At 38.1% G+C, this 14904-nt stretch overlaps 1 protein-coding gene across 1 annotated transcript in view; it reads right to left on the bottom strand.

Moving 5' to 3' along the window:
* The window catches only part of HERC1 (HECT and RLD domain containing E3 ubiquitin protein ligase family member 1), a 216611-nt gene that overhangs the window by 154594 nt on the left and 47113 nt on the right, over positions 1–14904 (bottom strand). Inside the window, 3 exon segments of the mRNA XM_032621703.1 lie at positions 163–474; positions 1291–1485; positions 12033–12128. Of these exon segments, the coding sequence (XP_032477594.1) occupies positions 163–474; positions 1291–1485; positions 12033–12128 (603 nt within the window).

Genomic DNA, 14904 nt, shown 5'->3' with positions numbered 1-14904 from the left:
GTGTTGTAAACCACCACGCAGATATACAAAAATAAGCCAGAAGAGTTGGGAGGGTGGGCTACTTCAGAAAGAATAAATCAAAATCTGAAAGATACTGTCAATTATAGCAATCATAGTACCAGTGCATCTAATTATTTTTAAATCCAAAAAGAAGGCACATACCTTTCCCTGCAGAGGGCCCTGAATAAGCTTGGGATATTTCTGTGTTGAACTATTTCCATGTCCCAGTTTCCCATAATCACCATCTCCCCAGCTGAAGACTTCTCCTTCTGTAGTGAAAGCTAAAGTATGACCATCAGATCCTTTAGAAGATGAGACCTTTTTAATGGACCTGTGAGGCTCAAATGTTAACTTTTTTAAAGTAGACTGATTATTAGAATCTCCAAGGCCCAGTCTCCCATAGCTGCCTTTACCACAAGCTCTGACAGAGCCATCCATAGAAATGACAAAAGTGCAGTATTGTCCAGCTTCAATCTATAAGCAAACAAACAGAATCACAGATATAAAATGCTTCTGTGAAAATCAAAGTATAATATTTAAGTTGATTTTACCAAAGAGGCTCAAAGGATATCTTTTAAAGCAGAATATGAATATCCATAGAGATTAAGAAGTAAACAGAAAATTAAGAAAACTGTTCAAGGCCTATTCATGTTGACTTTACTGTTGAACTCAAATTAATGTATATTTTATCTTTTCAGGTTATCTATCCAGTCATGGTTCAATGAAATAACAAAGAAAAATGTTTAGCCTACTCTTATATAATTGGTGAAGGGCAGGAAGGAAAATTTTCCTGTAATTCCTTAGGGTCCATCATAACAAGAACCATGTAATATATATTCTAAATTCATTTGAGAAAAACATATGTTTTAAAGAAAATAATAAAACAAAGTTCCATTTTGACTAAAAGTTAGCTACAAATGTAGAAAAAGTGATCATAATAAGAAAATGAAATGTCAATATGGCAAAGGGAAAATTTTCATTTTTACTTAGTCTTATTTACCATTTGTGTTGAATATAAGGGTAAGTCTGATGCCATTCATAATTCTTTCTAAAACTCCAGATGCAAATTTAACTTTTTAAAACTTGGATACACTATTAGGGAAATGAGGGACTTAAAATATTTTTTCTATGAAAATGAAAAAACTGATGCAGTATAGTATAGAAACAATATAGATAAGAAACAAGCAAGAACATTCACTCATTAAAACAAAAAACAAAAAAAACCACTCTTAACATTATTTAAAGCAAACCCTGTCATGTACCAATTTGTAAGGTATGCAGAGAACTCACAGTCTGCGCATCAGAGAAACTAGGAGCCAGTTTGGGTTGTAATATTTTCTCCTGTGTGCCTTCTACCAACTGATGGCTGCTATTGCTCCCCCAAACATAAACCTCACAGGTTTCTGAAACAATAGGAGCATCACCAGTCTGAATGCTATCTGGGCTAGCACATGTTCTTGAGTAATCAGAAGCCATTCTGCAAACCTATTAAAATAAGAAACATGCAATAAAGAGTCAAGACATTCTTAGTACAGATATTTTCATAAATATTCTCTGAAATTATTGTTGACTTTCCTTCTTCGAAAACTATCTCAACTGCTCAAATAACCTAAGAGCAACACATCCAATCTTAAACACAGATGGCTAGACTATTTACTCCTGCAGAATAAATCACTAAAAGATACCAACAAAGGTGGCAAAAATGAGGAGGGGGAGACACACAATCAAGCCTTTATTAACTAAATATTTTATTAACGCATATAATAGCATTATAGAAGAACAAAGTAGAAAAAAACCTACCTTTGATAATCCCATCACCTTAATACAATATATGCAAAACCTACCTTTGATAATCCCATCACCTTAATACAATATATGCTATCTTTTTTTATATATGTCCTTCCAGAGTTTTGCATATACACGCTCTTTACCACAGTTATCACAGTGGATATATAAGTGATGATACAGAAGGGCCATGAAGAATTTTCTCTTTGTCTACTTAATCTTCGTAATTGAGCCAACAATATTCCATCTAATGTAAAAATCACAATTTGCTTAAGCATTTTCCTTTAAGAGGACACTGAGATTCTTTCTACTTATTTGTTATATGAGCCATTTTTAAGAATATAGTTGTGGCTACTTCATTGTTTTGTTTTTGTTTGAAGGAAAATAATCAATGCTATTTGGCTGCACTGAAATGTGTTCCCGGCTGGCTTCGTGGGGGGTGTTCCATTGATTCGCCCTGGGCACTGGCTCACTCCCTGCCGCCTAGGCGGCCTCCTCCTCCTCCTCCTCCTCCTGTTGCTACATTTTTAATTACTTCACTTGGTAGAGAACCTCAGACATGGGACTACTATATGCAAAAAGTGACAACAATCTTCTGATTCCTGAAACATACTATACCAAATTGCTTTCAAAACTGGTGTTACAATATTATTTCATCACCAGCAATGTATAAAATGAGGGCGGTCTTAAAAACAATAAAGGTCCAGAGCAATTCAACACTCACACACATATCTATACGTATCTGTATATGTATATAGATATATAAAAAATCATGGCTTATTTACCATTTGTGTTGAATATGATGCTAAAGTCTATTGCCATTCATAATGCTTTATAAAAATCCAGACTTCTCCTCTCCTCCTCCCCTCTCCTCAAAACCCTGCCAAAAGCACAGGACCCAGGGTTGTCATCACAGTTGCCCTAACCAATGAATACGGCTATGTGAGAGTACCAGTCTCACTGCACCCATACCAATAACTATTATGCTTTAAATTTTTTTTGAAAAGTAAAGTGGGAGAAAAGAGGATGTATTCTTTTAACTTCACACTTCCTTATTATCAACAGAATTGAAGTTTTTCCATCCATTTGCTTATAACTAACTTCTGCCCATTTATTTATTAGGGTTTAATGGATTTTTTACTGACTTTGTATGAATCCCATACAATAAAGATATTATCTCTGACTACAGCTGTTGTCAATTTGTTGTTTGCCTTTTAGGGGTTGGTTTTGTTTTTGTTTTTCTCTGAACCAAGTAAAACAATAAAAGAAGAATCTTCAAAAGTCAATATATTATATTGCCAGACCACGAAATGGGAAGGGATAGAGTAATCTCAGTCAGAATTTTAAATAGTACCCAAAACAATAGAATATATGTGTCAGACAAAAAATTTTCAGTGAACATGAGGAGAGTTTTGAGGACATACAAAATATGCATAAGTAAAGGCTGCCAGTCCCTAATAAGAGATCTGAAATTCTGCTGCTGACAAAAGGAGGATGATGGGCCCAAGTAGGTTAGAATTTTTTATCTAAAGATCTATTACAGTAGTCCCCCTTTATTCGCGGTTTCACTTTCTGTGGTTTCAGTTACTGGCAGTGAACCGTCAACTGAAAATATTAAATGGAAAATTCCAGAAATAAACAATTCGTAAGTTTTAAACTGCATACTGTTCTGAGTATCATCCCTTTGTCCAGCATAGCCACACTATATAAGCTAGCCACCCGGTAGTCACTTAGTAGCCATCTGGTTATCAGCTCATCTGCCACAGTATCTCAGTGCTTGTGTTCAAGTAACCCTTATTTTACTTAAAAATGGGCCCTAAGTGCAAGAGTTGTGATGCTGGCAATCTGGATATTCTCCTACTGTACCTAATTTATAAATTAAGCTTTATCATAGGTATGTATGTACAGGAAATAACATGGTATATGTAGGGTTTGGTACTATTCATCGTTTCAGGCATCCAGTGGGGGTCTTGGAATGTATTCCCCATATTTAAGAAGGGACTACTGCTCTATAATAAGACTTAAAAAAATAATAGCCCTCCTTCCCTGACCCCCACGAAAAAGAGAGAAGAGAGGAGAAGGGGAGGGGCAGGGAAGGGGAAGGGGAGAGGAGGGGAGGAGAGGAGAAGGGGAAGCAAAGGCGGGAGAGGAGAGGGCGTAAAAAAAATCTGTTCACAAGACTTAGAAATGTGTTTTTTAAAAACAACTGGAGGAGGGGCTTCCCTGATGGCGCAGTGGTTAAGAATCCACCTGCCAATGCAGAGGACACGGGTTCAAGCCCTGGTCCAGGAAGATCCCACATGCTGCAGAGCAACTAAGCCCACTTGCCACAACTACTGAGCCTGCGCTCTAGAGCCCGCATGCCACAACTACTGAAGCCCGAGCATCTATAGCCTGTGCTCCGCAACAAGAGAAGCCATCGTAATGAGAAGCACGCGTACCACAACAAAGAGTAGCCCACGGTTGCCACAACTAAAGAAAGCCCATGCACAGCAACAGAGACCCAATGCGGCCAAAAAAACCAAACAAACAAATAAACAACTGGGGCGGGGCACGTAGAATTCTGGAAAAGATGACAATAGCAGCAGCAATGTAGTTTTCTAAACATGGAATCATTACACAAAACAAATAGAAGGCTAAACTCCAAATTTGTACTTAATATTCACAATAAAACTAGACAAACATAGCTCCGGTAACTCCAAAATATAAGCAGGTGCAGACAAACCACTACCAAATACAGAATCTGCATGGGAATAATATCTGTGCAGGAGGAAGCCAAAGAGTGTCTGACAGACCTCAGAATAAGAAAACCCCAAAACAACCAATCAGGTACTCACCAGAAAGAACAGTGAGCCAATCTAAGGACAGCAGCTGCAACTGGGAAGAGTTTGCCCTCTCTGATAGCACGTAAGTACAAAGGTCCCATGATGAGAAGTTTGAAAACAGCTAGAGCAGTCTAGCTCTTGCGAATTCTTGAAACTGAAAAGCCAGTACTCCCTTCCAGGACAGAGCCCTCATACTGAGCAGAAACTACTGGGAGCAGAATAAAAGTTAAGCAGAATGAGGACAACAGAAAGGAAAGAGAAAAAGTTAAGATAAAAGGGGGGGAGGGGAATACGCTTGAAACCACCATGTTTTTCCTAACGTTACACAAAAACAATACAGAAAGGGAGTCTATGGATTTAGAAAAGCCATCCTGAATGCCATCCCATTCTAAAAATTCAGGAAAATGAATTTTTCATAAAAATAAGCAACAGAAAAGTATGAAGGTCAAATTCCATATGAAGTTGTTATAAGGGGAAAAAAAGGAAAAGAGGCAGAATAACATCCGTACACTAAAAAAATGACAGATGAGAAATGCCCACAAAACAGATCAAACTAACCTATTTCAAAGCAAGGTAAAGGGATTAATAAAATGAAACACGACTTGAAAGAAAAACACAAAACTAAAAGAGAAGCATTCAAAAATGAGGTGACAGACTCAAAAAAAGAATTAGAAATAAGAGAAAAAAATCATTTCAGAAGTGAGGGGTAAAGTATAAGAAATCCAAGAGTAAATAAATACAGAAGATAATACCTTATGAGCAACAAAAGATAAAAAGGAAAAAGCTGTTTAGAAATAAAAAAAGAAATGAAAATTATATAAAAAGTATTCAAAAAAAAAGAAGTATTCAAAAAAAAGTGACAATTACTAAGTTAATTGTTAAAAATCCAACATATATCCAAGACTGAACCAGGAAGAAACAGAAAATATAGAGACAAATCACAAGCACTGAAATTGAGACTGTGATTAAAAATCTTCCAACAAATAAAAGCCCAGGACCAGATGGCTTCACAGGTGAATGCTATCAAACATTTAGAGAAGAGCTAACACTTATCCTTCCCAAACTCTTCCAAAATACAGCAGAGGGAGGAACACTCCCAAATTCATTCTATGAGGCCACCATCACGCTGATACCAAAACCAGACAAAGATGTCACAAAGAAAGAAAACTACAGGCCAACATCACTGATGAACATAGATGCAAAGATCCTCAACAAAATACTAGCAAACAGAGTCCAACAGCACATTAAAAGGATCATACACCATGATCAAGTGGGGTTTATTCCAGGAATGCAAGGATTCTTCAATATACGCAAATCAATCAACGTGATAAACCATATTAACAAACTGAAGGAGAAAAGCCATATGATCATCTCAATAGATCCAGAGAAAGCTTTGACAAAATTCAACAGCCATTTATGATAAAAACCCTGCAGAAAGTAGGCATAGAGGGAACGTGCCTTAAAATAAAGGTCATATATGACAAACCCACAGCCAACATCATCCTCAATGGTGAAAAACTGAAAGCATTTCCACTAACATCAGGAACAAGACACAGTTGCCCACTCTCACCACTCTTATTCAACATAGTTTTGGAAGTTTTAGCCACAGCAATCAGAGAAGAAAAGGAAATAGAAGGAATCCAAATTGGACAAGAAAAAGTAAAGCTGTCACTGTTTGCAGATGACATGATACTATACATAGAGAATCCTAAACATGCTACCTGAAAAATATTAGAGGTAATCAACGAATTTGGTAAAGTAGCAGGATACAAAAGTAATGCAGAGAAATCTCTTACATTCCTATACACTAATGATGAAAACTCTGAAAGTGAAATTAAGGAAACACTCCCATTTACCACTGCAACAAAAAGAATAAAATACCTAGGAATAAACCTACCTAAGGAGACAAAAAACCTGTATGCAGACAGAAGACCTATAAGACACTGATGAAAGAAATTAAAGATGATACAAACAGATGGAGAGATATACCATGTTCTTGGATTGGAAGAATCAACATTGTGAAAATGACTATACTACCCAAAGCAATCTACAGATTCAATGCAATGCCTATCAAGCTACCAATGACATTTTTCACAGAACTAGAACAAAAAATTTCACAATTTGTATGGAAACACAAAAGACCCCAAATAGCCAAAGCAATATGGGGAAAGAAAAATGGAGCTGGAGGAATCAGGCTCCCGGACTTCAGACTATACTACAAAGCTACAGTAATCAAGACAGTATGGTACTGGCACAAAAACAGAAAGATAGATCAATGGAACAGGATAGAAAGCCCAGAGATAAATCCATGTACATATGGGCACCTTATCTTTGATAAAGAAGGCAAGAATATACAATGGAGAAAAGACAGCCTCTTCAGTAAGTGGTGCTGGGAAAACTGGACAGCTACATGTAAAAGAATGAAATTAGAAAATAAAAATAAACTCAAAATGGATTAAAGACCTAAATGTAAGGTCAGACACTACAAAACTCTTAAAGGAAAACATAGGCAGAACACTCTATGACATATATCACAGCAAGATGTTTTTTGACCCACCTCTTACAGAAATGGAAATAAAAACAAAACTAAACAAATGGGACCTAATGAAACTTAATAGCTTTTGCACAGCAAAGGAAACCATAAACAAGTCCAAAAGACAACCCTCAGAATGGGAGAAAATATTTTCAAATGAAGCAACTGACAAAAGATTAATCTCCAAAATTTATAAGCAGCTCATGCAGCTCAATATCAAAAAAACAACCAACCCAATCCAAAAATGGGCAGAAGACCTAAACAGACATTTCTCCACCGAAGATATACAGATTGCCAACAAACACATGAAAGGATGCTCAACATCACTAATCATTAGAGAAATGCAAATCAAAACTACAGTGAGGTATCACCTCACACCACTCAGAATGGCCATCATGAAAAAGTCTACAAACAATAAGTGCTGGAGAGGCTGTGGAGAAAAGGGAACCCTCTTGCACTGTTGGTGGGAATGTAAACTGATACAGCCACTATGGAGAACAGTATGGAGGTTCCTTAAAAAACTAAAAATAGGGCTTCCCTGGTGGCGCAGTGGTTGAGAGCCCGCCTGCCGATGCAGGGGACACGGGTTCGTGCCCCAGTCTGGCAAGATTCCACATGCCACGGAGCGGCTGGGCCCGTGAGCCATGGCCGCTGAGCCTGTGCGTCCGGAGCCTGTGCTCCACAACGGGAGAGGCCACAACAGTGAGAGGCCCGTGTACAGCCAAAAAAAAAAAAAAAAAAACTAAAAATAGAACTACCATACGACCCAGCAATCCCACTACTGGGCATATACCGTGAGAAAACCACAATTCAAAAAGAGTCATGTACCACAATGTTCATTGCAGCACTCTTCACAATAGCTGGGACATGGAAGCAACCTAAGTGTCCATCGACAGATGAATGAATAAAGAAGATGTGGCACATATATACAATAGAATATTACTCGGCCATAAAAAGAAATGAAATTGAGTTATCTGTAGTGGGGTGGATGGACCTAGAGTCTGTCATACAGAGTGAAGTAAGTCAGAAAGAGAAAAATAAATCCCATATGCTTATATATATGGAATCTAAAAATAAAAAATGGTTCTGAAGAACAGAGGGGCAGGACAGGAAGAAAGACGGAGACGTAGAGAATGGACTTGAGGACACAGGGAGGGGGAAGAGTAAGCTGGGATGAAGTGAGAGAGTAGCATGGACTTATATATACTACCAAATGTAAAACAGATAGCTAATGGGAAGCAGCCGCATAGCACAGAGAGATCAGCTCAGTGCTTTGTGACCACCTAGAGAGGTGGGATAGGGAAGGTGGGAGGGAGATGCAAGAGGGAGGAGATATGGGGATATGTGTATACGTATAGCTGATTCACTTTGTTATAAAGCAGAAACTAACACACCATTGCAAAGCAATTATACTCCATAAAGATGTTAAAAAAAATCCAACATAAAAACGATAGTGGTCCTAGATGAGAACCAAATAAAAAGAGTAAAAATGATACTAAAAACAATAATTTAGGGAAACTTCCCTGAAATAAAAAAGATTTGAAACTACATATTAAAATCCTCACATCTCTGAGAACATCGACCCAGAATACATAACATCAAGATGTATTCTAGTAAAATTACTGCCAGAAGAAAATGAATGAATATACTTAAGAAGTAGAAGAAAAGAAAATGTGAGCCAAAGATTTTATCTTCTCAAAACTGACTTTCAAGTATAAAGTGCACAGCAATTAAAATGTAAGAACTAAGAGAATCTTTTTTGTGAGTATTTATTGAGGATTCTACTAGAGAATAAGCTTCAGACAAACAAAAAGAATAGAGAGCCACTGACAGAAACTGGCAGTGAGCATTAAATATGTAGTTACTTGTACAACTCATACTAAACAAGGGTTAAAAGGCAGAGAGTAAATATGTTCTGAGTATGCAGATATAATACAACTACAAAAAATGGGGAAAGCATATGTAGAAAGTTAATATTTTTAGTAATCATACAGTGGTAGTGTTTGTCTTATTTTAGGATTGCTGTGTGTGTGTGTGTGTGTGTGTGTGTGTGTGTATGTGTACTGTGTGATTAAAATAAATAATTACAGGATATTCTAATTCTATATCCCTGTATCCTTCAGAATCAGCATTCTTAGTTGGAAGGATATATAAATGTAATATAGAAAAGCAGAAATTCTATAGCCCTGATTTTGAAAGTACCAGTATCAACTCATGAGGTATATTAGCTTTAAATACGCATGCATGTGTGCACACACACACATTTCCTAGCTCTGGCTACTGTAAGACCCCAGAAAAATAATACCGACTTAGTAGTGATGAGCACCCTGATTGTGGTCCTGAAATAATATTTTCCACTTAAAAAAAAACAGGGTTTATGGAGAAAGAGCTAGCTGGTTGCAGATCCAGATCAAGAAATGTATGAGTCCAGAAACAATTTGATGGGTCAGATAGCAAGGAAGCTATCAAAGATTACTAGGCCTATGTCAAAAGAACTTGGGAACCACACTGAAAGAGCCTACTACCCTGAAAGACTGTTGGCCAAAGATAAAACAATATGAGCTTCACTACAGATAATAATTCAACAAAGTAAAATTTGAATCGGTTTAAATCTACAAGTTCATAACAATACTTTTCAAGTGAAACCAATTGGTCAAGTTTGGAGCATGACAGTAGATCAGTTCATTAAACTGGAAACTAGTAAATAAAAATCAGTGTTAAAAATTTTTTTAAAAATCAAGTGGAGAGAATCAAGCACTTATTCTGCTCTTCCTGTCTAAACTGTGGCAGGGTAACCAAACTGTCAATAAGGGAATCATCTCTTTATGAAAACATTCCAATTAATAAATGAAAGAGGAATGATATAATTAGATTATCACCATTTTGCAACCAAGCACCAATGAATTAATAGATCTGATCATTAAGAATCAAGGGCTGCTAATACTACAAAAAGACAGACAACCAGATGGAAGATCACAACACCATGTTTAGCCTTGCCAAAGGGATCAAACCTGAAACTGATCAAGTCTCTAGATTCACCTGTCAGTATGCAGGAAATACATAGGAACTGCATTATGAGTAATCAATCAGCAAACTCCAGATGGTAGGAAATTATACAGCCTTAAAAGTCCAAGTTCCTCAACAAATACACTAAAGGAAAAGAAAAACAATGGAGGGGGAACCTACAGATTAAGAGATTTAAAAGATATATATAGGACTTCCCTGGTGGCGCGGTGGTTAAGAATCTGCCAGTCAATGCAGGGGACGTGGGTTCAAGGCCTGGTCCGGGCAGATCCCACATACCGCAGAGTAACTAAGCCCGTGATCCGCAACTACTGAGCCTGCGCTCTAGAGCTCGCAAGCCACAACTACTGAGCCCATGTGCCACAACTACTGAAGCCCGTGCGCCTAGAGCCTGTGCTCCACAACAAGAGAAGCCACCACAATGAGAGCCCGTGCACCACAACAAAGAGTAGCCCCCGCTTGCCGCAACTAGAGAAAGCCTGTGCGCCACAACGAAGACCCAACGCAGCCAAAAAAAAAAGTTTTAATTAAAAATATATATATACTAAAAAGATATATATAGATTGTTTTAATAGGGAAGACTGAACTATAGTGTCTAGGGACGCACACAACTATAAAGAAATGCAACAAAGTGACTACACTTGAAGTCAGGATAGTGGCTACTTACGGAAGGAGGAAAGGGATAATGACCAGGACATGAAAGGGTTTCTCGGGTTGCTAGTAAAGTTTTATTTCTTTCCTGGGCACAGATTAAAAGGACATTTGTTTTAAAATAATTCATTAAGGAACACATTTGTATGTCTTTTTGTATCTGTTTTAGTAATACATTTTTAAATTAAAAAATGCACATATGGCAGGGGGAAGGGTAAGCGGGGACGAAGTCAGAGAGTGGCATGGACATATATACACTACCAAATGTAAAATAGATAGCTAGTGGGAAGCAGCCACATAGCACAGGGAGATCAGCTCGGTGCTTTGTGACCACCTAGAGGGGTGGGATAGGGAGGGTGGGTGGGTAGAAGGGAGACGCAAGAGGGAGGGGATATGGGGATATATGTACACGTATAGCTGATTCACTTTGTTTTACAGCAGAAACTAACACAACAATGTAAAGCAATTATACTCCAATAATGATGTTTAAAAAAAATAATGCACATGATACAAAGTCCAAAATGAATAAAAGGGTATGCATTGAAACTATGCCTCCTTCCCACACCTGATGCGAGACACCCCGGCTCCACTTTCTAGAGGCAACCAATCACGGATGCCACTTTCTTTTGCATCCTTTCCAGAGACTGAACGGATTTTTTTTTTTTTTTTTTTTTTGCGGTACACAGGCCTCTCAATGTTGCGGCCTCTCCCGTTGCGGAGCACAGGCTCCAGACGCGCAGGCTCAGTGGCCATGGCCCACGGGCCCAGCTGCTCCGCGGCATGTGGGGTCTTCCCGGACCGGGGCACAAACCCGCGTCCCCTGCATCGGCAGGCAGACACTCAACCACTGCGCCACCAGGGAAGCCCTGAATGGATTATTTTTAAGGGATAAATACATGCTGTAGCATTTTAAGACAAAGTAATTTTTATTGATTGATTGATTTTTATTGGAATATAGTTGATTTACAATGTGGTGTTACTTTCAGGTGTACAGCAAAGTGAATCTGTTATACATATACATATATCCACTCATTTTGAGATTCTTTTCCCATAAAGGCCATTACAGAGTACTGAGTAGAGTCTCTTGTGCTATACAGTACGTCCTTATTAGTTATCTATTTTATATCTAGTAGTATGTATACGTCAATCACAATCTTCCAGTTTATCCCTTGACAAAGTAATTTTTCACCATAAAAGCCATGATTATTACGTACCTCTTCAAAAAGACATAAAGCTGCCTCATAGAGTGAGCACAAGCCATCGGATGTTCTGGGTGGTTCCCTCCACTGACTCCGATCAGCAGATGAACCCTATAATTAAGACATTGTGGGATACAGTTAGGGAAGGAGAGAGACATGTATTAAAATCACTTAAATAGTCCACAAAAACATCTGAGGAACTGTTTACATAATTATGTGCATTAAAATCAAATCCTAACATTAGGTCATGAAACCAATTTTATGTGTAAGTGTTATAAAAGACATGGCTATAGAGTGAAGCAGTAAATTAAGTACCAATCCCTCACTTATTACATTTGTGATTTGTTCTAAGTGTCACAAGGTTTGACCTAAAAACACTCAAGGAGGCAGGATTTTGCCAACTACACACTCTTTAGGTGACCAATATCCAATAAATGGGGTCCCAGCAAATATTCTACTCCCCTGGGGCTGTCTTGTCCACTTGCTCCAAGAATACAGTAGAAAGCAGCCAGCTTAAGTGATGATCCTTACCAGAGCAGCAGTAAGTCTGTTCCTCCCTGCTTAGTTTCAGCACAACAAAGGTCCCACAAGTCAGTTCATGTAGCTACCTGACTATATTAGCAACAAAATATCTTTTTCCTAGCACAGCTGAGGAATCATAGATCCTCTCTGTGACTAACTGCCTACTCTCCACAATAGGGCCCAATGGCTATGACCAGAAATCATTCTTTCATTGAAAACTGATAAATGAGTGAACTTGACCTCCGCTGTTCCCTCAAGTTCCCATATCCTTATCACAAATGTCAAGTTCTTTCTCTGATTTATCCATCCTCTAGTTGAAAAATTTTCATCTGTGGCTTTATTTCAAAGACGATTATATTGTAAAAATATTTAGATTCTAGATGATCACCGGGCAAACATACCACAGAAAAGTATATCCTCTACTGTGGAACGGAGGTTGGCCTAGATGCTCTGTAAGATCCCATCCAACTCTAAGATTATATGATTTTATCAATTCAGACTATTTTAATTAACGTGGTTCCTAAGTAATGAATGAAATGAATATGTTGGCTATTTAATTTATTGCTGGGTCATCAGGTGCTAAGCTACTGCTACCAAATCAATTTTTCTTTTTTATTGCTTAGGTGGTGCTTCTCGAATTTTAATGTGGACATAAGTTATCTGGAAATTTTGTTAAAATGCAGATTCCAATTCAGTAAATATAGGTGGGGGCCTGAGATTCTGTATTTCTAACAAGTTCTCAGGTGATGCCAATGCTGCTGTCTGAGGCTCACACTTCAAGTAGTAAGGCTTTCGAGAGCCACTTGCAGGTCTTGGAGTCATATGAGAAGCTGAGTGTTCAAAATTATCTAGTTCCTAGACACACAAGGTGTGGCTATACCAGCAAATACTTTGAGGCACAGCCTCTCCAAATTCCATAATTAGCTGTGTAGCACTTCTGGGAGAAACACAATTGTAATCTGTGGCTCCGTTATTTAAAGGCCACCTCTACTGATCACCAAACCAAAAGCAGATAAGAAACAACAGCAGCTTGCCATACCTTTCTAGGAGCTGGCACCAGGCCGGTAATAATTCCTTTTTATGCCTTTCTACAGTATGAAGGAAAATGCTGAAAATAACATAAGGTTTTCAGTGAGAGATCTGAGTTTAAATCCATGTTCCATCACTTACTGGCAACGTGACTTAAGGGTAAGTTTGCTTATCCTTAGGAATAATTCCTCTATTATTTAGGGCTGTTGGGAAGAATAACTGAAATTATGCATAAAACATGCTTAGCACAGTTCTTAATACATAGTACGAACTCAAAACTGGCATCAGTAATTATGATTTTGTATGATGTACATGGAGAAAGTAGAGGAAACATAGGGAGTCTTTAATAAACTCCTGCTAACTTTAAAAATACCAAACCAATTTTTAAAAAAATCCTTCAAACACTGTCTGCAGTAACTGTCACTGACTTCTGTTCTCCCCAAAAAGTCAATAGTTAAGGGTAAGACTAATCCAGCCCCAGTAAATTAGGATTAAAGATATCTTAAAAACCCATTCTGTATAGAATTCTTAATGTGTTTTGTAAATATACTGCACAATAGAAAAAGAGGCCTATACCTAGGCATTTTTAAAGAAATTACATTTTGGAAATGTGTAACTTCATACACTGCTAATATACCACAGGAAGTTCAAAGGTCCAAAGATAAATGGGAAATTAAAATAACATAAATGTGTGGTTTCACAGGTCTTCATTGAATTACCTTTCTCTTATTTACCTACCATCAAAAATAATGCAATACCTTTTCGTTTTTTTCACATCTGTCTTTTTAAGAAAATCAGACAAGAACATTAAGACTTGATGGAGTACACTTCTTTACATTCTTGCTATCTGATTTTACTCTGCTTAAAATTGCTTCAGTGACTCCCCACTGCCTACAGAATCAAGCTCAAAACCCCATAGCATGGGATACCTGGCCCTGCCCACGTTGGCCGCCTCAGCTCATCCCATTCTAGCCCCAGCACCCAGGAGCCTACTCTCCCACACCTCAGTCACTTTGAGAATACTAATCCTCTCACCTGAAAACTTCTTCAGCTCCCTCACTCACACACCTCATGTCTGCAAGCAAACTCTTCTTACTTTTCAACTAAGCTTAGGCATCCTTCATTTTCTGCCCCTTCCCTTCTAGCCCTCCTCCTCCTGTATCTCATCACCACCTCCCTGTGCAGACCTCTACTACAGCCCAGCATCATTAATATGAAATGTCTGTGCATCTCTCTCTCCTTACACTGTGAGCTGGCTAACGGCATGGACGCTACAAAGCTTATTCATCATTTTAACCCATAGCCTAACAGTATCTGGCACACAGTAAACACCTAG

The sequence above is a fragment of the Phocoena sinus genome, chromosome 2, assembly GCF_008692025.1.
Source record: "Phocoena sinus isolate mPhoSin1 chromosome 2, mPhoSin1.pri, whole genome shotgun sequence".
NCBI lineage: Eukaryota > Metazoa > Chordata > Mammalia > Artiodactyla > Phocoenidae > Phocoena > Phocoena sinus.
This window is presented reverse-complemented; position numbering and strand designations above follow the sequence as displayed.